At 40.2% G+C, this 25,317-nt stretch overlaps 2 protein-coding genes across 4 annotated transcripts in view; one reads left to right on the top strand and one right to left on the bottom strand.

The window, feature by feature from the left end:
* The window catches only part of Rhoq (ras homolog family member Q), a 34,868-nt gene extending 12,416 nt beyond the window's left edge, over positions 1-22,452 (top strand). The window contains exons 3-5 of one of the 2 annotated variants that reach the window (XM_047523428.1): positions 17,915-18,079; positions 18,401-18,496; positions 22,127-22,452. In XM_047523428.1, coding sequence (XP_047379384.1) covers positions 17,915-18,079; positions 18,401-18,496; positions 22,127-22,282 — 417 coding nt within the window. In that variant the 3' untranslated portion in view covers positions 22,283-22,452. The remainder of the gene's footprint in view (positions 1-17,914; positions 18,080-18,400; positions 18,497-22,126) is intronic. The other variant, XM_047523429.1, reaches the window with a different exon arrangement.
* A 25-nt stretch (positions 22,453-22,477) lies between these two features.
* Pigf (phosphatidylinositol glycan anchor biosynthesis class F) overlaps positions 22,478-25,317 on the bottom strand; it is a 33,836-nt gene continuing 30,996 nt past the window's right edge. For both annotated transcript variants that reach the window (XM_047523427.1, XM_047523426.1), the window contains exon 6: positions 22,478-22,799. In XM_047523427.1, the coding sequence (XP_047379383.1) occupies positions 22,686-22,799 (114 nt within the window). In that variant the 3' untranslated portion in view covers positions 22,478-22,685. The remainder of the gene's footprint in view (positions 22,800-25,317) is intronic.

The raw sequence follows: 25,317 nt of genomic DNA, 5'->3' as shown, positions 1-25,317 counted from the left end.
AAGCATGTACAGCTGACCAAAATGCAAGTAGGTAATGGGAGATGTAATAAAAATGATAATGTGAGAAATGTCATAAAGGTGCCCAGTGGCTGCTGACTTGGCCAGGTACTCTCAGATACTCAGGGTCTCCGTAGGGCCACCTCAATTCTGAAATGGTTTTATTGGACCATTCTTGGATTATTAGATACACGGGTCCAATTTATGTTATTTCATGAAAAATCCAAGAATAAATGAGGTTGCCAATGTGTATGTGGCCCTGGTGGAAAAATGGACAAAAGTTGTTAACCTGTAGCTCACAAAAGAAGAAAAGCAAATAGTCAGTAAAGACACACTGTGCAAAGATATGCAAATAAAACCTTTTTTCCCCCACTATCAAGTTGGACAAGATGGGAAAAATTAATACCCAGGAGACAGGAAAGTGGATGCTCTACACTGTTGTAGGGAGTAAAAACTGACACAACCATTTGAAGGTTAATTCAGAAAAGGCTCTTGAATTTGCAGTGATCCATTTGTATAAATTTGTGCCAAGAAAACATTCAGAGTACACAAAGATTTACATAAAATTATATTCTTCACAGTATTGTTAATAATAGTGATAAATTATAAGCACATTGATGCATAGTAAAAAGGGAATTGTTAAATCACAGAATGATGTGTTTTAGAATAATAGCCATTGAAAACTGCTTTCAACAAATATTTAAAGAAATGTAAAAGGCTAATGATGTGTTAAGTGTGAAAAAGCATGAATCAGAACTATATATAGCATGATTACAACTTTGAAGAATATGTATAATATTCAGGGAATAAAATTGGGACAAAATAGTCAAAATGTTAAAGTTGTTGACTCTGGGTGGTGATATTAAATAATTCTAGAATATTACTTCTTTGTACTTCCTTCTGGTTTTCTCCTAACTGGAAAAAAAAAAAAGTCATCCTTTTTTTTTTTTTTTTTTTTTTTTTTTTTTAATCAAAGTCATAATGCAGATGATTTAAAGAATCAGCAATTCTGTTAGGTCCTACTGTGAAGTCCCAAAAGATCCCTTACTGAAAAGAGGTGACCCGCTCCCCTGAGACATCCACTTTTGACTGTTTATTTTGGTAAGAGACACCTTGTGTTGACTTTGTACCCTGCACCAAGGATGAGGCTTTGGCTTTCTTTCATCGGTCGTCCCTGCCACTTCCCATCCACACTCTTCCAGTAGCTGCGTGGTGTTTTCAGGCTGACGGATGGTCGGTATTTCTATTTTTATGACTCCGTGGGCCCAGCTGGGCCCTGTAGTATACTATGAGGACTGTCCTTCTTGTACCACTCTTGTTGCTCTGGAGTTAATGATGACCTTATTTTTCCCCTTATTTTTCACTGTATGTTTCTCTGTCTCACCTTTGATTGTCCTTCCATGCAGTCAGGTGTGTCAAGTGCTCTTGCAGAGTCTTCTTCCTGGGGACATCCCCCTGACCTTCTAGTCTGCTCCCATCTGCCTCTCACCTGCTGCATGGCTACTTCCCCCTCATCTTTGTTAGGATTCTCTTTGCTGCCATCTCTTAATTAGATCTTTGTGTTCAAGATCTCTTGTCTTCTTGGTTTATTTCCTCACTTTGACGAACATTTTTTTCTTTCTAGTTCCCAGAGAAAATATTCCTGGTGGGCAAATTTTTTTGACACCTAGTTTGTTTTTATTTCTTTCATTTGTGATTGACAGTTGGAAAATAGATTGACTTTTTTTTTTTTTTCCAGAATTTCAAAGGTGTTGTTCCATTAAGTGTATGCTGTTGAAAATCCCATACCAACCTGATTCTTGACTTGTCTCAGAAACCTCTTTTCTTCTCTGGAAACTCTTAAGATTTGCTATTTCATCCTCCTAAAATTTCACAATCATAGATTTTAGGGTAAGGTCTAACTGGCTTTGGTGGCCCTTGCAATATAGAAATCATGTCTTTCAGTTCTGAGAAATTTTCCTGGTTCATTTCTCTGGTTTCTTCACTTCCTGTTACTTCACTTCTGTTACCCAGATTTAGAGGCCGGAGTTCCTGGAATGCTCTTCTAATTTCCTTACATTTTTGCTCACTCTGTCTCTTTTGCTCTTTTTGGGGGAGATTTCCTCAATTTTGTCATCTATATCTTATATTCTTTTTTTTTTAATGTGATTCTATTTTTAATGTACAAGAGGTTTTCCTGTTCTCTGGATGTTCCTTTTCTCCCCTCTTATTTGGCTTCTTTTTTTGATGGAATAACTTCTGTAATTTCTCTGTGGATATTGATAGTTCTTTCAAGTTTCTTTAAATTCTAGTATATTGTCATAATTATTCTATTATTATTTTAATCTCTTCGTGTCTATTTTAAAAGTTAAACTTTATTATGTGTGTGTGTAGGAAAAAGCATAGACTATGTAGGATTCAGTATTACACATAACCTCAGGTATCTTCTGGAGTTTTGGAATGTATCCCTTGCAGATAAGGACTATTAGATAAGTATAGAATGACTAAATCTAATTAAAGCCTTTTTTTAACTAAGTCTAATGTCTGTGTTTCTTCAAGGATGGTCATGGTAGATATGTTTTGATCCTTTGAATGGACCTTGTTTTCTTGTTTCTTTGTCTTCAAAGTTTTTATTTCCCTGCGTAGTCTCTCATTTTGATCTGTGCCTTTTATGAAGGATGATTTGACATTTCCTCATATTTAGGAGTGATACTTCAGCCTGTGAGAAATGGTTTGTGAGTGGCATGGTTGACTTTGGTCTTCCCTGTAGATCAGGGTTTCTCAACTCATCATTGTTTATGTTTTGGGATGGACTGTTCTTTAATGTGGGAGGTTGCCATGTTCACTGTAGGACGTGTAGTGGCCTCCTTAACCTCTTTTTCCTAAGTGCCATTAGCACCCCTCCTCCAGTTGTGACATTCATAAAATGTCTACAGACAATGTCAAATCTATCTGTAGGGCCACATCACCTCATAACCTCCTCCACTCCCAGTTGAAAACCACTATTGTATTATGATCTGTCTAAACCTGTTAATTGGAGGAATCTGAAAGGTCAGTAGGTTTTGATCTTTCCTCTGGGGGTGATCATATTCCCCCAAAAGAATCTTCTACTCTTCTGCCTCAGGGGTTTATGCTAGGCTGGCAGTGTCCAGGATAGCTGGAAGAAGTGGGATGGGAAATCTCCGTTTTCCTGGCCTGGTGTGTTCAGTGTGTTCAGCTGGGCCTTGTATCCTGCCTTCCATGTAGCCTTTGTTCTGTCCTTTCCAGAGAATAAATATTCTCTGCCTTTTCCAGGGTTGGGGAGTTTACTATAATAGAAAATAGGATCTGGAATTAAACTGCTTCATAGGTAGACTTTGGGTCCACCCTTAGTTTATGTCTCTGCCTTTGTCCCTTGTCCAGAACATGCTGCTCCAGTCCCCTACCTTCAGACCCTTGGGGTGCCCTGTTTTGCAGAATGAGCTACTACTTGCTCTCATTGCTGGCTTGGGCCTGGCTCCTAGGTCTACTAAATCAGTTCATTCATTCTTTTGTCTTCTAGCTTCTAAACTTTTCTTGCTGTTGTCTCTTTTCCTGTTTGTTTTGTCCTTGTGGCTTTATGCTTTAAAAAAAAAAAAAAAAATTACTGTACCCCTTAGAAGATTTTGGAGGGATCTGAGATAAATGTTCCTGTTCCATCAGCTGGGATTTAACTGAAGTCTTCCCCATTTTATAATTAAAAACATAAATATGAAGAACATAGTTATAGTGATGGCTCTTCTTTTCAGTGCCTGCCTCGAGATATCTGGAAAAATGAATTTGTAAGAAACTTGCTTGGCATTTGGACTTTGGAGCAAAAGTAGTTGGATGTCATGGAGGAGATTTGTTTCCTTCGTGACCTGGAAATGCATGCTGACCTTTTCCTTCCATATGAGAGCATGACTTTCTGGTGACTTGGAACTCTCTCCACTAAGTCTAGCATCTTACCATTGGTCCACTGTGTGGACATCAGTATTCCAGTTATCCTGTGCTAGATTCTGTGTAGGGTCTGTATGGACAATGACCATTCAGTAGACATATTTTTCAGATAGGCCAAAACATACTCTATTAGGTTACAGCTTTCTTTGGTTGCATTTCAGTCGCTTTGATTAGATTTGGGTATTCTCTTATGTCTCAGTCTCCTTAATATGACCTACGCTACAGACGAACAATAATGGTGTGGCTTGATTTTCATTAATGTGATTCTCAAAATGTATGTAGTCTTGTCTGAAATGGTTAGGTGTCTTCCTGTACACTGCCCCCCAATACATGTTGACTCCACCTGCAGTGCAGGGACACTGGCAGGCAGGAAAGAACACGTTCTGCTGTGGTGCGGGGGCAGGTCTGAACAGTTTCCAAGGTGAGGAGTGGGCATGGGTATGTGGATTTGGGGTGAGGAGAAGCAAGTATTCTGGGCTAAGGGCATAAAAGAGGTACACGGGAGAGGTTGGGGGTGGGAGAGGAGCACGGGAGAGCAGCCTGTGTCCGTTTTGGCAACAGAGTGGGTGGCATCAGGGAAGCCGTTGATGCCAGGGTTGGCAAAGGAGCTTGAAGCCAGCTGTGAGTGGCCTAGAACACCCAGCTAACGACCATGCTTTCTGAAGGTTACAGTTGGGAGCTACTGACTTCTGAAGATTGGTGCCATGAGGGAGGGTAACAGAGAGGCACATCATCAGGTGCTTTCTCTGTGTAGCCTTTTCTAGTCCTCAAGAGTGAATGTATTTTTTGCACTGAATTTCTGTGGCATGTAGCACTTTTATCTCCTGCTATTATTCTCTGCCTGCATTTGAGGCCTTCTTTGGACCTGTTTATCCCATTCAGTCATAACATGTGATCTATGAGGTTGGTAGTATCATCTACCCACCCTTTCCATTTTTCAATAAATGAAAAAAAAAGTCTCAGAGACACCGAAAAGACTTGTAGAAGTTTACACACCTGGCCCTTGAGAGGCAACACTAGGCCTCAGGCCAGACCTTCAACTCAGATTTGTATCCCCCTGTTAAGTGACTTCCCTTTGATACCTGGATCTCACCAGATTCCTTATAAGCCAGTGACTCCTTAAAGGGAGCCACTGTTTGATTTTCCAGGCAGCACAGAACACAGGCTCCAAATGGTCTGCAGGCTTCCACAGTCTCACTTACTGGGTAACACAGGGCGGGGCTCAGAGCCAGAGATAGCAGGCTCCTGTGCAATTTGGCCAGGCCACAGCTTCAGTCTCAAACTTGAATCCACCCCTGAAGGTGCAACTGCTCCAGGGACTGTTTCACCACCACTTCACCTAGTGCCTGGGCTCAGCTGCTGCCCTCACTGCCCTGGAGAGAGGATGGATGCAGGGATTACTGCCCCTGTCCCGGTGCCAACGCCATGAGTTTTACGAGAAAGCACAAAAGAGAACAGGCTTGAACCCCTGCATGAAAGCGCGGTCTGTCTGGTGCTTTTCCAATCTACTGTTGTGGTTCCTGGTTTCCTCATCATCTGAGTGTTGCTTCCCTTTGATTTCGCTTCATGGGTTCTTGGTTTGCTTTGGTCAGTGTAACATGGTTCCCTAGCCAGGTCTTTAGAGTAGACGATCAGCTCCTGGATTGGCTGAATTTGAAACGCAGAGGATGCTGGTGTAAATGAGTGTCCAGTTGTTATTTTAATGTCAGCCACTGAAAGTGGCTGTGATTGTGTGCAGCAACAGCCAGGCAGGGCCTGCGGCCACACCACAGCCTGTGTGCACCTCGACTCTTCCCTTTCTGGGCCTCCTCACTAACTTTCATTTTCTGAACACACTTTTGGTTTTGCTGTTTTCTAGCTAGCCATGTAAATGTGCATATGTTTAAACCAGCAAAACTTCTAGGTGTGTTTTTCTCAAAGTCAATGTAATTCTCAGTTCTCATTTTCTGCCTATTTATTCCATATCGAACTGAATGGAGAAGGAACACACCTGGGCAGGTGTGGTTATAAATTAACAGCTATCACATGGGCTAATTGCCTCAGTTCAGTTACTCGTCCCAGTAGCTTGAGGGGAGGATCCATCAGTAGTCCATTGGATAGATGAAAGCCGCAGGAAAGGTAACGTGCTGGAGGCCACTCAGCTTGCAAGCCTGACTCAGATTCACAAGGTTCATGCCTGAACCTATGATACACTGCCTGGTTAGAGCTGATAATTAGGAGAACTGCCAGCGGCTCAACTTTTGCCCAGTTGACCATGTGACTTTAGACAAGTGTTGAACCTTCTTGAGATTCAGTTTCCTCATCAATAAAGTGGAAGCCATCCTATCTCCTGGGCTAATAGTGAAGGCCCAGTAAGATAGTTGGGGTTCATGTGAAAGCAGGAACCAGGTAGTCTCCTGGGGCTGTGAAGTTAAATAGGCTGTAGTCGTATGATGGGGTTTCTTGTTCCAGGGCTGCAGGAGCTCTGCGGGTAACTCCTGTAGTACAGAGAAGCCAGAGCTGGAGAGGGAGAGATGAAGGAAGCAATTCAGAACAGGCAGGGCCATGGGGGTGGATCAGACCTGTGCTGGAGGATCAGCCACGCTCCTTAGCGTGGAGGTGTGTAATGGGGAGTTATGCAGGGCGTGAGGGGTCGATGTGGGGCTCCCAGGGCTTCCTACGGGGTGATTCTGCTGTGTTCAGCACCTTTCTGAGTTTCTAAAGAACTCTATATGAGCATTTGGGGGAAGGTGCCTGCAATGTCACACCTTTGTACACTTGTGTATCTGTACTTTTTTTTAAGTTTGAGGTTAGAATTCATACAACAAAAATTTAACTATCTTGAAGTATATAATCCAATGCAGCCACCACCTCATCTAGTTCCAGAGCATCTTCACCACAACCCAAATTGCATGTAATTTGAAGGGTCTGTCCATGCACAAGTGTCTGTGAGCTGTGTCAGTTCATCCCAATCTTGCCTACCTACTAGGAGCCCACCTCCTCCACAGACAGTGGATCACTCATGGTTTGGTCTGCAGAGAGTGACTCATGTTCTTAGGTCCCAAATGGGTTTGTTAGTCACAGCGTAACTCCTCCATGCAGTTTGGCTGCCTCATCTGGATGTAGAGAAAAGCAGCTTTTCAGGCTTAATCTGAGAGTACTATTAATCCATGGTCTCCTTGGGGCGCCATTCCAGAACCTCCCAGATCCTCAAATCCATGGATGTTTAAGACCCTTATATAAAATGCTGTCGGATTTGCATATAACCTACACACATCCTCCCTTATACTCTAAATCATCTGTGGATTACTTATAATATGTAATAAATGTTAATTGTCATTTTAGGAAATAATAAGGAAAAAAGTCTGTACATGTTGAATACAGACGATTTGGTGTGTGTGAATATTTTCTATCCACAGTTTGCTGAACCTGTGGATATAGAGCCCATGGATAAGGAGGGATGGCTGTTCCTGGGGTCCTCTCATGGCTGCTTGACTGCTTGTCTTCCCAGTGTAGTAAAAGGACAGGTACAAGTGTGGGAGACTTCAGTCTCTGCAGTCTGGGTGTGGGTAAGGGTAAGAGAGCTGTCCCCAGGGAAGTGTCAGGCCTGGTACTTTCATTGCTAGTTCTGGATATTTGTGTAGGTTCTGTGACTGAGCTGTTTTGCATATACCAGTGGTGAGACAGACCGTAGTACTTACCTGTGAGTAGTCTGACCAGTCTCCCTGAGCTGCAGTAATGGACCAGAGAATAACAAATCCTTGAATGCCAAGAAGAGTGGGAGAGAGATGAGGGAAGTATCAGCTGCATAAAAGGCAGAAGAGGCAGGGTCCACTTTGGACTATCCAGGAATGCTTCATTCTGATTGGACAGTTTAGTTCGCATATCCACCCAAGAACCAATGCCTACTCTGGGAAGGATGGGGAATGGGTGCTGATTGGCTTAATCCAACCAGGGATTTTTCTATAGCCAAATAGTGGGTCAGAATCTCCAGGGCCATGTGTCTGGGTAGGCCCTGTACTAAGTCAGGACTTTGGAAAGGAGGAAGCAGGGTGCCAGGTAGAGAGCCAACAATTTTTCCTTCATACTAGGAAAAATAAATGTGAAAACAATGAAAAAAAAGGCTGTGTTGAAAAATAGTTGCAGGAACTAAAATGTGAAATTAGTTCACAGTAGAGTGAGTTTACAGCTGACTTTATTCAGGCAGGTGGGTTGGATCCATTGGTGTGCACAGAAAAAATAACTGTGATCACAGGAACCAATTTGATTTCTCACTGAAAATGACAATAGCAGCCTGAGAAATTAGCCTGTCACTGGAGAACTCAGACACTTAATCCATCCTCTCCAACTCTGAAGTGGTAAAGGAGTGTAGGCCAGCACAGTGCAGGCCACCCGTGACCTGGCTGCAGCCTCCCTTTCTGACTTAGTCTTCCAAGTGCTACCCTCCTCCATTCAGCAAGAATTTAATAAGCAGATGCCATAAGCCAGACTTTGAAGACTAGTGCCCTGGACTTAGAGAGTGCTGTGGAGGAAACAGGTAAGAAAATAGGCACTCAGAGTGTTGGAAATGGAGGAGAACCCACAGTGCTGTGGAAGTACTAGAAGAATGGAGCGTGGGGATGCTCAGAATGAATTGGGGGTTCAGGTGAGATCTGTTTTAGTCAGCTTTTTCACCACTGTGACCAAAAGACCTGACAAAAACAATTTTTGAGGAGGGAGTGTTTATTTACCACTCCTGGTTTCCGAGGTCTCAGTGCATAGACTGCCAACTACATTGCTCTGGGCCCAGTGTGAGCCAGAACATCACGGTGGAAAGGAATGGTGGAGGAAAGCAGCTTAGGACACAATGATTGGGAAGCAGAGGGAGCTTAAGTGGGGCTCACCAGGAACAAAATATGTAGCATTTCCCCAATGACCAACCTCCTCCAGCCACACCCTACCTGTCTCAGTTACCACCCAGTTACTCCATTTGAGTGTCTGCATGTACTGATTAGGTTAATACTCTCAAAACCCAGTCTTTTCACCTCTAAACTTTCTTGCATTGTCTCACACATGGGCTTTTGGGAGACACCTCATATCTAAACCATAACACTGCTGGACAAAGCGATTTCTAGACCAAAACCTGGAAGAAGAGTAGGAGCTACCAGGTAAGGAAGTGGGGAGTGGGAGAGGGATGTGAGGCTCGCTGGGCGGTTGGCTGGCGGGGTGTGCATGAAGGGCTCATACTTCTAATCCACTTGGGGTTGCTTGAGGACTTCCAGGTTTCTGGCTTGGACTACCTGATTGGGTGGTGATATCATTTATCAAGATGGTCAACACAGGAGGAATTGCAGATCTGAGGGGAAGATGGAATTTAGTTCAGAGATGAGGAGTCTGAGATGTTCTGGTTCAGCCTGAAGGAGGCAGCGAGCAAAGAACTGGGTCTGGAACTCAGGCAGCCGGTCCTTCTCACTGCTTGACTCTCAAATTTAATGTGTCCTGCATGGGCCTTGAGTGTTCTCCTGAATGTACTTCTCTCCACCTCTGTCTTTCACATCTCTGTAAAAGATTCTGCCAGCTGCACAAGCCAGAACGTGGATTATTCCTTTACCCCACCTCCAGTCCGTCTCCCAGGCTGAGTCTACTTCCCAAATAGGTCTAGAAGCCACCTTTTCTTTACCTGTCAGCTGCTTTCACGTGGTCCAAGCCACTGCCTTCTGTCCCCCAAGTCCCTGTAGCAACTTCTCTTATGTTCCTGTCCACTTACATACAGTGCCTCCTCGAAGCATCCTGGATAGTCCTTACAAAGTCAAATGATGTGGGTCCCTTGTCTCACCTTGTGATGACTTCCATGGCAGGCCGGCTCCATCTCTAACCCCACCTGTTACCCTGTCCTTTCCCAGAGCCTTTAATGTCTGTCAGGACCTTTCTGTGTTGGGGCTTTTGCACACACTGCCCTGCATCTGGCCTCTTAAGGTCCATGTCAGGTCTCAGGTTGGAGGTCTTCCCCTTAGAAGAGTCTTTCTTGACTGTCCAGAGGCAGCTGGTCTTCCTGGTTTTCCTCTCTCCTAGTACCTGGCTCTTCCTTCACAACACCCATCCCACTTTGCAGATGGTCATTTCTGTCCCAATTTTGCCTACCTCAGGACCTCAGCTATTATCAGAACCACCCCCGTACCTTTTTCTTATCCTTTTTACCCTTATCCTCTTGTTTTTTCTTCCAAGTGAAATCTATACAGCCTCCCTAGATACATAAAATCAGTATAACATCCTAGCCATAACACAAAGTAGAATGAGGGAAAGTAATTCATTATAAAAATATTTATTTCAGTAGTAAATTTCTAAATTCCCAGGGCTTATTATTCCAGAAATCATAATGGAGCAATGAGTTGTCTGTACCTATAGGTATAATAGTTACAATTATGAATGCACCAGCCACAATGTTTTTTGGGTTTTATTTTGGGGGGGGGTACTGAGATTGAACCAGGGGTGCTTAGCCACTGAGCCACATCCCCAGCCCTTTTTTATATTTTATTTAGAGACAGAGTCTCACTGAGTTGTTTAGGGCCTTGCTAAATTGCTGAGGCTGGCTTTGAACTCATGATCCTCCTGCCTCAGCCTCCTGGGCCGCTGGGATTACAGGCATGTGCCACCACTCCCGGCTCCAGCCATACATGTTGACTGACATAATTGTGTTTTATTGGTGATTTGGATACTAAGAACAATATTGCCAGTAGCATGTGATTTTTTTTTTTTTTTTTGTGATAGTAGAAATTCCTGAAATGTTTTGAACAAAACAGTCTCTCCTTCAATTTGGACTGAGACTGCCTTTCTAGAAAATTCATTAAAGCCAAGCTAAAATAAATTGTTTATTGTTTTTATATATTCAACCGAGTCAGGCCCTGGATTCATGTAATTATAAAAGGGATTTTCATGTTTTTGAATGTCTAAGAGAATACATAATAATCATGCAGGTTCCAGGACAATTTTTCATCATACAGGTTGTGTAGCCCCCTAACTCCCACCCCTAAATGCCAGTGGAGTTCCACCATTCATTCTGACAATCAAAGCCCCTCCCAGATTTCCAGCATGGCCCCCAGACACAGAGCCTTTTCCTGCTCCCCCATTATGAGCTAAATTCCAGGAGGGGCAGAGTCCATGTCTGCTTTCCCACTAGTGTGTACCCCGTGCTCAGCACCTTTGTGCCAGATATTTTTTTTGAAATGAATAAATATGAATGACGATTTCATCAATGTGAAATTTGTGCCATAAAATTGAAAAGACGTATACCCGCTGGAAGTGGGACCTGGCGTTTACCTTCTTTCTGTGCGCCTTAGGCCAGATGACCTCTGTTTTAGTGAGAGAGACTTATAATTACAGCCCCAGACATTGTAGAATTTCAGCTGTAAGTCCTTTACAACCAGGGGAGTCACCTCACTGTGCACAAAAGCAATCGTGCTGGCTCTGAAGCTGTGGCTTTTCTTTTTTTGGAAAGGCAGCCTAGTCTGCTAGAAGAGCTCAAAGCCCTTGACCAGCTCTCTTCTCTCAACATGTGTAAGCTATATTTATTCTCCCTTGACGGATGGGGAAATGAAGCTTGCCTGAGTGCCATATTTAGCTGGGTCTTGATCCTTTGCCGTGTGGGGGTCAGCTTCGATAAAACAGACTCCTAAGACTTGAGTTTTATCCAGGAGTTTAAACCTCCTCCCACATTCAATCTGTTACTAGCACTGCTCACAGGGTAAAAAGTTAGTGTGAGCGTTTTCTGTGTGATATGTGGCGATCTGCTAGTTTATTCTCCCTTCAGAGACGAGGAAGTGCTGGTTCCTGAAGACACACAGTAAGATGACGGCAAGGCCAGTCCCCTCCCTGGTTGTCGTCCTGCCCCATCAGTTACACATTTCCTCTCCTTTTTCTCAGGCTGACCTAGACAGGAGTTATGATCAGTCAGGTAGCTGAAAGGAAGGTAGCAATGTAAACAGCCCACCATCTGGGTCCCCAACTCCTAAAGAATTGGTACAGTAATGGGGAGACTGACATTAAAAATCATGTGAAGATGACAGTTGCTGAAAGAAGCTAAACCTTCAATTTTGAGAATTCTGTTACTAAGAGCTAATCAGGCTTGTAACATATAAATACCATTTCTCAACCAAAACGAAGATTAAAAAGAAGAAAAAAGAGCAGATAAATGAAAAGTTTTGAAAAATAGTTACCTCCTAGGAATTTATAGCACATTAAAAAATTGTTTTTTAGCTGGGTGTGGTGGTGCATGCCTGTAATCTCAGTGGCTCAGAGGCTGAGGCAGGAGGATCTAGAGTTTAAAGTCAGCCTCTGCAACTTAGCGAGGCCCTAAGCAACTCAGTGAGACCCTGTCTCTAAATAAAGTACCAAAAAATGAAAAAAAAAATGTTTTTCATACTCAAATGTTCTTTGATCCAACACTACTAGGAGGGAGTAGACAAAGTCAATAAATTGATAACCAATGAGCTCTGAACCAAACTTATCAAAATGGTCCCCAAGGGGACTCAACTCAGCTTCTTTGAAAACAGATTTTTGTTGTTGTTTTGAGGTGTAGGGGATCAAGCCCAGGGTCTGCCAGTGGTGGGCAAGCATGCTACCACTTGGTTATATCCCCAGCCCTAGAGTTATTTTTAAGGAGGTAAAAAGTGATATCTTCATTTCACAAAGGTAAATATGAAATGAACTGAAAAGTGGCAAAGTGACTACACAGAGGAAATGAGATTTCACCGAGTACCATTACCACCAATTAATGTAGAAAGATCTTCAGTATTAATTTAGATAGAACACTTTCCATCTTCAGGAACTAGTTTCAACACGTGTCCCCTGTGAGGGCCGAGGTGTTTCAGGAGTTCTGCTTGGTACCTATTTTGGGCTTCTCACTGGAAACAGATGTTTTAGATGTTGATTTCTACTGTGTGCCTTAGAAGTGACAGAGTTGCTACTATTCATATACCACAAAGCCACCAGTTGTCAGGGTATTCTTACTTAGTTGTCAGACATTTTATATCGTCTCTGAAAGTAACCAGCAACCTTTTTAGACTTTGGAATGATAGGGCTTGTCTATGAAAGAGTTCTTTAATTGTGGTCCCACTTTTTCTCATGCTGAGTCATTATAGAGGAAGACTCTTAGAGGTTGTGATTGATGACTGTTTCCTAAATCAGAGTAAGATCCTGGGTTATTTGGGAGTATAATACATTAGCGTTTGTTAGTGACATCTTCCCACTTTACGACAGAGAAGCAAAGGCTTCAATAAAGAAGGGACTTACCCAAGGCCACATTTGTTGAATATATTCTAATCCTCTCCATTCTGCAAGGCCCAAATCAAATGATTCTTGAAGAAGTCTTTTCTTCATGTCTCCTAATTACCACTTTTGGCATATACCACGTTCTAACTTGTAATACATGTTCACAAACATTTTTCTCTCATCACACACTTCTAAGAGCAAAGACTGTTACACATTTGAGTATATCTCCCCACCAGTCAGAATTCTTCCTCGATGGTACTAGCCTTATGTGTCTTTCCACACCAGCCTGCTGTTTCTTCTAGGCTCTGGCTTTGTGGTCTGCAAAGCCCTGGAGAGGTGCACAGGCACATTGTGGGTACCGTTGCTCATAGGAGCTCCTTGCTTTATTTTTAACGGACAGATATCTTAGAGAGCTTTTTAATGTTTGCAAAGTGTTTTTCAAATTAGATATTTGTATCTTGCCCTTCCTTCATGTCCCTGATGACTACAGCACCATTCTGGGCACCTAGTAGGTGCTTAGTAATAATTCTCAGATTAAGTGTTTATCTGTTCACCTGTTCTTACCTCCACCTGTCTCTCCTGTTGTATGACTTTTTCTGTTTATGTCTTGAATTCCCAACTAAACTGTTAGCTCCAGACTGTGCAATTTTGTCTTATCTGTGTGTATGGAGTCTTATCTTCCATGAAGTATAATCTCAATAAATCCTTACTGATTGCTTTCAAGTGGCCCATGCATGGTAGCACACCAGCTAACAAAGCATGGCCAAGGCTAGCTTGTCCATCATAAATGCATGTCCTAGATGGGTATTTTAAATAGACATACACAACCAGAAACATGTATTTTAAACAAAGAGCAGCAAAGTAGGAAGGAGTACCCAGGTCCACACAAAGTGGGTAAGAATAGTACATAAACATGCTCATGGGCCATGCTGGCTAGCCATACATAAACAGGGATCATGACTGATGGGCATCTGCTGGGTTTCCCCATTGTTCCTGAAGGTCTTTTGTTTCCTCTCAGAGTGCATTTATTTGGTTCCTTGTTGGTGATTTTTGTCTGGTGGCAAGTGTGTAATGTTTTTAAGGTTCACGGTCATCATCATCACAGATTAAGAGTGTCATCACTGAGCTACCAGAATTCATTCCTCTGCTACTTAGCCAGTTAGAAAGAAGCTCAAGAATTACTAACTGAGCAGTTGGTAAACACAGTGACCAAACTCACTATTTTTTTTCATGGTTTTGATGTCAGATAGTTGTCTTTCATACACTTTTCTGTATTCCTGACAATGTTCCAGTTAAATACCTACTTTTTAAATTAGAACTAAAATATCTAATTGGTTTGTTAATTAGGAGGACACTGGAGAGTTGGCTGGGAGAAGTTCTGACTTTGATAAGTAGTCATCTAAAAGTAAGGGCAGTTGTTCCATATTTAACTCTTTTTGTGTTGTCAGATTTAAAATATATAGTTCAAAATGAAAGATTCTATAAGCTTCCATCCATTTATTCCCAAATCTGGCATTTCACATTAAGTTCACTCAAGATATGGTGTAGTGAGTATAAATAGTTTAATATGATGCTGGGCACAGTATGCACAGGGGATAATTTATTTTTTAAATTTTCTGTCTATTATTAGATTTCTAATTACTCAGGCTGGATGGAAACAGAAAGGTCTTATTCTTATAATAACTGCCAGTTATTTAGCTGGAGGTGACAGGCAGGAGGAGTTCATTTAGGTAATTTAGACTTAGGAAGTAATGTTTCTTTCCAAGGAGTTCTAAACATGTTTTTGGTTTTGTTTGTAACCCCAGTTTTTCACATTTAATTATTTTAACAAATCTGCAGTTTAGCAAATTCCTGAAAATGGTTGGCCTAATCGCCTTCCTTCGTGCCCACATGTCTCTCAGCCAGGAAAGTCAGGATTCACTGTGGTTAGGAGAGGAAGCTGTATAACAGACATATGTTCTCTGGAATATTTGGATTAATATTATTAAGTATTACTACTTGGAGAACTTTGAATTCAGCTCCTTGAAATTTCTTGTCCTATCTCCCTAGAGAAGAGAGTGCACAATTCTGTCTCCCTCATGAGGTAAAGTTGCTTCAAAGGTAAAAATTTCATTAAATTATCTAATTTGGCATTCTTGAAAAATATAAATCTTCCTTGGATGTATTTTAAGCAGTCTCAAAGCTGTTGAGTTCCAAAATGACTAATTAGTACAGTCATAATATAACCTTCTCTTTTTATTAATCTGAAATTTTTTATTTCTCACTAAAGGAGTTTCTTCTGGGATTGGGGGGAGATAAACAAAGCCAGGAAGGTGTGGGACTCCGTGACCCTGTGTGGATTTGCAGAGGAAGGGAGAGTCAGCTTGCTATGGGATAAAGAATCTATGTTAAAGCATTGGGCAGATTCTCTCATGTGCCACGGGTGATGCTGAGTGCTTTATAAAGTTGTATTATTTCATTGATCCCTCATAATCCTATGGGATAGTACCCTCATTTCTGTTTCTGCAAAAATTGGAAATCTAAATATGGATGAGGAGTGATGTTTAATGAGAACATCCCATTCTGGGACCAGGCCAAGCACAGGTTTGCTCAGAGCACAGGGCTGCTGGGTAGGATGCTGAGACTGGATACTGTTCTTTTTATCCTTTTATGGATTTATAGTTTGAAAAAGGCAGTAGAGTGCAGAAAGTATATTCATTACACCTGATCATACTACTTAACACTCAAACTGGTATTCAAAACATGTTATATGTATTTAAAAAAAAATTTTTTTTAGTTGTCATTGGACCTTTATTTTATATATTTATATGTGGTACTGAGGATCGAACCTAGGGCCTCACACATGCCAGGCAAGTGCTCTACCACTGAGCCACAACCCCAACCCAAAACATTTTGTATTTTTCACACTAGTTTTTTCATAGTAACTGGCTGGGGCGTGATGGGTTCCATAGCTATTCTACTTGATCTGATCATTACTAATGTCTTAATACCAGGGCACAGCTTTAGTAAAAACCAACTAGAGGCCTCCACTTTTAAAAGTAAAGGGTACAGAAACTTGGGGAGGGTATTTCTCCATTGTCCCAAGATAGCCAGCACCTAAGAAATGTTTCAGTGCCCACAGCTCCAGGATATAGGTATAAAACTTTGCAATAATCCATAAGGGTTAACCTCAAAGAGTGCAAGATGAACACAGTCAGCCCCCCCACACACCCCATATCTGCAGTTTCCGTGTCTGCAGATTCAACCAACAGAGGATTGAAAATATTTAGGGAAAAAAAGAGTCTGTATTGCACATGTGCAGACCTTATCCCCTGTCATTACTTACCAAACAATACAGTATAACAGTGATTTACACAGCATTTGCATTGTACTGGGTATTATAAGCAATCTAGAGATAGTTTAAAGTGTATGGGAAAATCGAGACCGTTATATGCAAATACTATGCTATTTTATATAATGAGCTTGAATATCTGATAATCAGGATCTTGGAATCAATCTCCCACAGATACTCAGGGATTATTGTATGCTTGAGTTGAAAATTATAGTAAGAAATTGTCAGATGATAATAAGAAAGGAAAACTGTTCTATGAGGGATAGAGTACTGCTAAACACTGAGTGGAAGATACTTTAAGGTTTTCTTAGTTTTATATTTGTGCTCTTTTGGTACTGAAGTGGGTCATTTGAAAGTGAAGGAATTGTAGGCCAAAAAGTTTGCTTGAAACCAAATGTGAGTCTAGTCAAGACAAAAGTGGAATTTTGATTCTGTTCCCTCACTAGAATGTGAAAGCAGAATTTTGTGCCACATAGAACAGTCCTTGCAAAATGAGACATTCACTGCCTTTTGTGACAGAGACTAAAAATCCCACCAGGAAGATAGCCAAGAAGCAGCAGTTTAAAACAATACAGTGGTCTAGGGGGTTCTGATTGGAGAGCTCTCCAAGGACATACTCAGTAAGGGAGATGAAGTACATGTGTTCCATGATCTAGTTTATGTCTAGCTGTGTGAACATATATAGTTGCAAGTGTATATATGCTTAGAAAAAGAACTGGATGGATACACATGAAAACATTTGGGAAAGGATATGAAAGGTGGAGAGAGAAGGGAGGTTTTGATGGATTTGCAGATTTTTCTCTCTTTAAATTCTCTCTTATTCACACACAAATTAAGGAAACTACATGGAAAGCAAAAATTGTGGGTCTTAGTGGAGATGTATAGACAAGATAAGGCTCTGGAGTCAAACTTGTGAGTTTGCATCCCAGTTCCTTTATTTACGACTGTATATCCTTAAAACAAGTTATTTGCTTTCTGTGCCTCTATTTATGCAGTTCTGTGACATACAGTTGTTATAAGGATTAAATAATCCATAAAAGACCATATTGATTAGTACTTGACATATAAGTAAATATTCAGGATGTCGTTATTAAATAATGATAGTGTCTAGTTCTCCTCAGTTCTTCCTGTAGACTGTTTAGTTAAAAAGGGTCCCAGTGACAGCTTTAGTAATCACAATGTATTTTCTTTTTTCATTGGAGTCTGTTAATGATACTCTTATAATATTACTCCACTGGTTTTCAGGACTTCGAAAAGAGAAATAGCAAAAATAAGTGGAATTATCTTGCTTTATGTAGAGTGTCATACATTGCATCTATGGAGTACTCCTGAGTTGCCTCTTTGGCCGTGGGATCTGATGTACATGTCATTGTGGATTGTAGATATGTAAATGTGAACAGTGAGTTTTGTCTTTCTTTCTCTTAGGAAGACTATGATCGTCTGAGGCCTTTATCTTATCCAATGACTGATGTCTTCCTCATATGCTTCTCTGTGGTAAACCCAGCCTCGTTTCAAAATGTGAAAGAGGAATGGGTACCAGAACTTAAGGAATACGCACCAAATGTACCCTTTTTATTAATAGGAACTCAGGTATGTCTCCTTTGATTTTACCCATTTAAGAATAAACTGTACAGCCAATCTTTGGGGGTTGCTCTCAAACTGTCCAGCGTTACCAAATAATATATGTGTGTTTAATCTCAGTTGCAAGTTAATAAGTTATTTCTTATTTTTGGAAAAAGCAGTGCCAAAAGAAAACAATTTTATATTGGTAGTTTTTAAAAGTTCAGTTCTTTTATTTTTATTGATTGATTGATTTTTTTTTGTTATATGGGGATCAAATGGGACTATATGCATTGATTTCTCTCTAAAGACTTGTAATATTGTGGGACATTATTGACTTTTCTTAATTAGATTGATCTCCGAGATGACCCCAAAACTTTAGCAAGACTGAATGATATGAAAGAAAAACCTATATGTGTGGAACAAGGACAGAAACTAGCAAAAGAGGTAATGGAATATTTGCAGAATTTAGAAATAACTGTAAAGATAATACTAAAAGCTAACTCTTACTGGTATTTATGGTATGCTGGGCACTACCGAGTGCTTGACATGCGTGATCTCATTTAAATCTTGTACCTACTCAGTGAGGCAGGTTTGACTGTTCCCCTTGTTGTAAAGAAGAGAAAGCAGAGGCTTGGAGATGGCAGGGAACTTGCCCAAGATCCCATAGCAGTGGTGGCAGAGTCAGGTTTCGGTCTAAAGCCTGACTTCAGGGCCCAGGCTCTTGCACCTATGCTACCCTGCCAACAGTATTTTCTTTAAAAGTCACCCAGAAAGAGGCATCAGAAGCAGGTGCTGGGACTTCAAGCCCCTCGTAATTACCTAAATATTTGAACTGTGCAGATCAAGCTGTTTCCAGTTAAGATTCTGGAGTTAGATGGTAGAGTGACACAGGAAGCCAGTTTAAACCTGTGGCTAGTCAGAAAATTATGTCCAGGTTTCTAAACCTCTTAACTTATATTCTTCCTCATCCTGAAGCTAGGTTTGCTTTTTTTTCCATTTGGCCCTAACATTATTGGATTCTATTTTTTAAATGTTGTGACTTTAATAGGACTTCTGTGGAAACAGAATTTCATAAGGCCTTTGAAAATGTACTATTAGGAGATAAAAAGAAAGCAGAAGAACTTTCTGGGGGACAGTTTTTTTCCCAAAGAAAAATATAAATGGTATCACTAACAAATCATTTTAGGAATTCCTCGTATTCAATTTTGTAATCATGGGGAAAGAAAGAATTTCTAAATACCATAAAGGGAAAAGTCATAAATGAAGATATTGATGATTTAGCTACACAAAAATTGAATACCATATCAAATGCCAGAAATTAAAGATCACACAGCAAATCTCATATGTATAGCAGAAAAATACGTTAACACCCTTTAGTGTACAGAAGCCCCCGGCATAAAATGAATTCTTCAGAAGAGGAAATAAATCCTGTAGAAAATAGGCTAAGAACAGCAATAGAAAATTCACCAAAAAATGCAGATTACATTGAAGATAGGAATGTTCAGACTCATTTAGGAGTCAGATACAAGTTCAATTTCCATATATAAAGTTGGCAATGAATGAAAATGTATTATATTCACTGTTCCAAGGGTGCAGGAAAATAGGCACCGGGTTATATTGGTGGTCACTGAATAAAAGCAGTCTTGGCAATATGCAAAAGCCTTAAATCATGCACACTTTCTATCAAGTAATTCCTGACATAGTGATTTATTCTAAGAAAGCTGTTAGGATATTGGTCGAAGAGCACACAGTTTCAGTCAGGAGGAATAAATTTTTTGAGACTGTACAACACGATAACTATCATTAATAAGTGTATTCTGTAATTCAAAATTGCTGAGAGTAAGTTTCAAATGTTCTTACCACCAAAAATAGTAAGAATTTGAGTTAATGGATACATTACTTAGCTTGATTTATTCCTTCAACAGTGTACATTATATCACTTTGTACCCTATAAATATATGCAATTACAATACCAATTTATAGTTAAAATAACTATTAAAGAGATGACTACAGGTGCTCAGTGGTAGAGTGCTTGCCTAGCATATGTGAGGCACTGGGTTCGATCCCTAGCACCACATAAAAAGAATAAACAAAATAAAGGTATTGTATCCATCTACAACTAATATATATATTTATTTATAAAGAGATGACTACAGAGATGCTGCCTTGTACATAATGATCAAACAACCTTGCATCTATTAAAAATTCATTGTAGTTAAAGGACAAAAAATTCACTCCAAAACAATATATTCTCATTTATAGACCATCAGCAACATTAGGCATAGTTGGTTCCTTTTTCTTTTTCTTTTTAAAAAAAATCTTTTTTGTGGTGCTGGGGATGGAACCTAGAGTCTCTCACATGCTAGGTGAGGTCTCTACCACTGGACTACATCCTCATCCACCTCCAAGTTGGTTCTTTCCTAAAACACTTTCCTCATTCACTTCCTCTCTTGGTTTCTCTCCCCTCGTGGCCCCTTCTCCATCTCTTCATCTGCCTGGGCCCCAGAGGTCAGCACTTTCTATAGCCATAACCATTCCATAGGCCTAGGGAGCTTCTATCAGTCTTGTGACTTGAACAATCTGTAACTGAAGATTCCTACATTTCTATCACCAGTCTGCATCCCTTCCCTATACTCAGATGTGGACATCCAATTGTTTGCTCAACAAGTCTCTCTGGGTGGCCAAGCATCTTAAAATTAACATGTCCAAAACAGAATTCTTAATCTTACCCTTCAAGCCTGTCTTCCCGGTTACTTGAGTCATGCTTGACTTTGCTCTTTCTGTCATACTGTACATCTAGCCATTCAGCAAAATATATTATTCTACTTTGAGAACAGATCCAGACCAGACACGTCTCCTCACCTGTGGTCTGGATTACTGGAACAGCTTCTAGCTCACATTTCTGCTTCTGTCTCTGCCCCATGATAACCTGTTCTCAACACAGAGGCCAGAGTGAGTCTTAGGTGTTTAAGGTCAGTCAGGTCACTGCTCTGGCCGTCCCCATGCACTCAGAGTAAAGGCAAAAGCCCCTCCCACAGCCCTTAGGCCCCTTTCTCTCTCTACCCACTCATTGTATTCTAGCTCACTGATGTCCTTGCTGTACCCCCTAAGTTCTGTCGCAGGGCCTTTGTACTCTGCCGTTCCCTCTGCCTGAAGTGGTCTTCCCTGTGTGGACATTATTCATTCTCTCACTCCTTTCAGGTCTCTGATCAAATAGCACTTTCCCAGTGTGACCCTGCTTGATTTGTCCCTGCTCCCTACTTTATCTTCCTTCCCGTTTTTCTCCAGACCACATATTACCTTTGGATATTCTCTATTCTTACTACTTCATGGTTGGTCTTCTCTAAAATGAAGTAAGTTGCATGAGAAAATAGGGACTTATTTTTCTCTGTTGTGTTCTCACATTTAGCAAATGAGTGTTCAGTAACTTTTCAATGAATAGTTTCCCTCTCAGAGAAGCCCACAATTATGTCTTCGAAGCTGCCCCACTGACAGTACCTTTTACACTGCCTGATGCCGTCTGCTATTACTCTGGCTCCCTCACTGTTCTGGAATACTCCAAGCCTGCTCCCACATCAGTCTTTATGTCTGTGGCCCATCTCTCTGGCACTGTCTCCCTTGGAAGGCCTCACTGCTCAAACTTGGCCTGTTGAGAAGCCTTCCCTGACCACAGCCATGCTCAGCACTCCCACCTCCCTCATGCTGTTTTCTGCATTTACCACCATCTGCTCTATATTCCTTTCTTTGTGTGCCTCTACTCCATGGAATGTAAGCAGATGTAGGTGCCTGACAGCAGGGTACCTTTGCTCTTTGGTTCAGTTCACTGAAGTATCCCCAGCACCCAAAATGTTTGACCATAGTAGGTACCATAAATATTTGATAAATGAAAGAATTTTTCATAAAGAATGTCTGCAAGGACATACACTAGTATGCTACCTCTTGGTATTATAAATGTGGATAATGAGTTTATTCTTGTTGCATAGCTATATTTTACAGTTTCCTTATATTATGTGTCATATCAATTGTATATAAAATAATTTTATATATTTGTAATTTGTTTTTTCTCCCTTCCAGATAGGAGCATGCTGCTATGTGGAATGTTCAGCTTTAACCCAGAAGGGACTGAAGACTGTTTTCGATGAGGCTATCATAGCCATTTTAACTCCAAAGAAACACGCAGTTAAAAAAAGAATAGGATCAAGATGTATAAACTGTTGTTTGATTACGTGAGAAACATCTTCAGTGGCCAAGGAAACTGTCAACTTCTCTCAGAAAGCGTGTGAAAATGGTACAGCTATATGAGACCTCTCTTAGATAATGAAGCAATTTAAAACTTGAAAGGAAAAAAAAAAAAACCTGTCCTCAGAATTCTATCAAGTTCATTAAGAATGTTTCTTAAAGGTCTAAGAAGCAGCAAACAGCATCTGAAGCCACAATCTATTATAAATACTTTATTTCAACTAGAAGGTACAATCTCTCAGGGGTTTCATAGTTTAAAAAGCTACAATCACATCATGTCGAAACTACATAAAAAAACAGTGCTGTAAATGGAACTGCTTGGCTTTGACCACACACATTTCTGCACAGCCCTTGTGGAATCTGCACAAAGAACGATCTTCTCCCTTTGCTCTAATTAATTGTTCTTGTACGTAAGTTGCTTTCTATTCCAGTATATCCAGAGTGGTGAAATAACAAGGCCAGCCACGTAGCCAAAGGTCGCTCCAAGCGTACAGGAGATGGGCCATACCTAAGGAGAGAATGTATGAGATCAAAAAAGAACAAACGTTTTATTACTACTTGAGCACAAGTTAAGTGTAACCTAAATATTTCTATATTAAAGCTTAATGTGCTTTCTTAAAGAATGCCAAAAAGTGTAATAAGGTCATAACTGCATTTATCATGAACACTAAAAATGGACACATTTTAGTTAATGTGCATTAAACTGTAACAAGGCTTCTGACAATTGTAGATTTAGTTTGATGCTCCCCAAACTGCATGAGATACATGCTGAAATTACAAATTAAAATTTTGGGTCAGACTTTGCCATAATACTGGACTTAATTTAGCTCTCTGAACTAGCTGATAATTTTTTAAAAATTCCCACATTAGCTGTGTATATCAAATGATGTATGCTGACCAAATCACAAGGAACTAAATTGTGTTAAAGAGGAAAGATGTAGAATCTAAGCATGTTACATGGAATTTATAATAGAGCAGCTGCTTCCACAAAATTGATATCACCTTTCAGATATAGATATTGGAACCATAGCAGAAGTTATAGAACCACTGCTTATGTACACACCTAGAGTGTAAATTAAACAGAATAGTACTGGCTTCCAAATACTCACTTTCTCCAGCTCTATTACATTTCACAATATTACATTAAGCCAGTAGTAAATAATGTATTTAATTTATTTAATCTGCAGGCAGTGTGTTTTGGTCCCTAGGTGAAAGGCTCTGCTTGGGAAAAAAAAAAAGTTGGAAACAGATTTTCATGCTCATCTGTAAAGCTTGGTGTACTGGAGCCATTTATAATCTTCCTCTGTGGTAACAGGCCAGAGAACTGTGTTAGAGGTGAACCATCTTATTAACTGATTCTGTTACCTAATTCAACTTCCTTGTTTGGTCTGCTATGGATCTGCCTTATTCCAAATGCCATGCAACCGACAGTATGTTAGACACAGCTTCAGCACGAACCACCTAATGCAGTTTAGAGAAGCATAAGCTAATCTGTAATTTTTCCCCCTAGCCTTTACACATTTAAACTTGCTGTTGCCTAAACTATGCTTTCTTTGTCTTTGGTGAGCTTCTGTTAACTTCCATGATTTATGCTTAAAGCTCTGTCTAGCGCACCAATTGGGTAATGGAACACTAAACATTTATACTTGAAAATTACAGCCTTAAATGCTCATATCAGTCACAAATCTAGAATGTACTGTCTTGTATGTGAGCTTTGTAGAGATTTTTTTAAAGTATAAGCATCATCTTCCTCTTTGAAGAGTGGAGAGTCTATTGGATAACAGGTGTTTTCTTGTGGAATTGAGTATCAGATGTCTTCTTTCTTCCAAGATATAGTGGTTCACATTGTCATGGCCTTATGTATCAAATGGAATCTTCTGTAACTTTCTCATTTAATTTTCATCCTTAGTTAGAATTGAAAGGGATTGTATAAATCAATTAACATACTAAGTTGCTAGACACATGGTATGAAGGAATTAAGAAAGTAAAGTATTATACACTTCCAAGTTGCCTTTGGGGATTTGATGGGGAATTTTTCCCCCAAATTTACATCTCTGAAACCCTTCACACTTGGTTTACTTGGCATTGAAAGTTAAAGTCTAGAATACATTCTTCCCTAAGAGAAATGGATTAAGAATCTGGAAATGCAAGCTGGTGTGTCACCTATTTCTTGTCTGGGCCTCAGTTTCCTCATCTTGTAAATATGGGAGGTAAAAGAGATGATCTCCAGTGTCTCTCCCATTTATTAGCTCTTATCATTCTCTTCTTTCTAATTCACAATAATCTTTGTTGGACATCATCTTTTTCCACTTCACATTCTCCAGATGGTAAGAATCATGTATATAGATTATTAGAACTCTAAGCAGAGACGACTGCATCATCCGCACCTGAGGTGCCTTAGGTACTCTATTGACCTTGAAGGGGTTGGAGTTTCCCATTGCTTATTAAGAGCTTTTTAATTGTTTTGGGTTATTTAGTATTTCTTTTTGCAAAATCCTTCCTGCCACTTTAACCAAAAAACCAAAGATTTGTTTTCTATTCATAAGTGGATTGTAGAAGAATTGCCTTATTTTCAGAAGCATGTCTTCACTAAAGCGTAGGTTTTCGAGAGAATTTGAGACAAATCTCTGGAGTGACTGTTTCAAACTAGTGATCTGGGAAATAATTAAAAAATATTTTACTGACATGAATTTTACAAATGCATTGCTTCACAAGAGGTCATGTATGAAATAAAAGAAATTTGTAGTTAATCAGTTTTTGCATATAGAGAACTAGTTTTAAAGTTCTTAAAAATAATTTTAGAGGCTCCCTGAAAACTTATTTAATACTTTGCTAACATATGCCCTTATTCTATCTCTATTGGTACATTTAAGTTACCCACATTGAATTATCATATTTCCAAAAATTAGAGCATGAATTAATGGTATTTGTCATGAATTATCTTAGTTACTTTAAGCACTGCTCAATTTGATTTTTAATTATTAATTTTAAATACCAAATTAAATGCTGGTTTGTTGACTGTTGCT

Source organism: Sciurus carolinensis, chromosome 13, assembly GCF_902686445.1.
Source record: "Sciurus carolinensis chromosome 13, mSciCar1.2, whole genome shotgun sequence".
NCBI lineage: Eukaryota > Metazoa > Chordata > Mammalia > Rodentia > Sciuridae > Sciurus > Sciurus carolinensis.
This window is presented reverse-complemented; position numbering and strand designations above follow the sequence as displayed.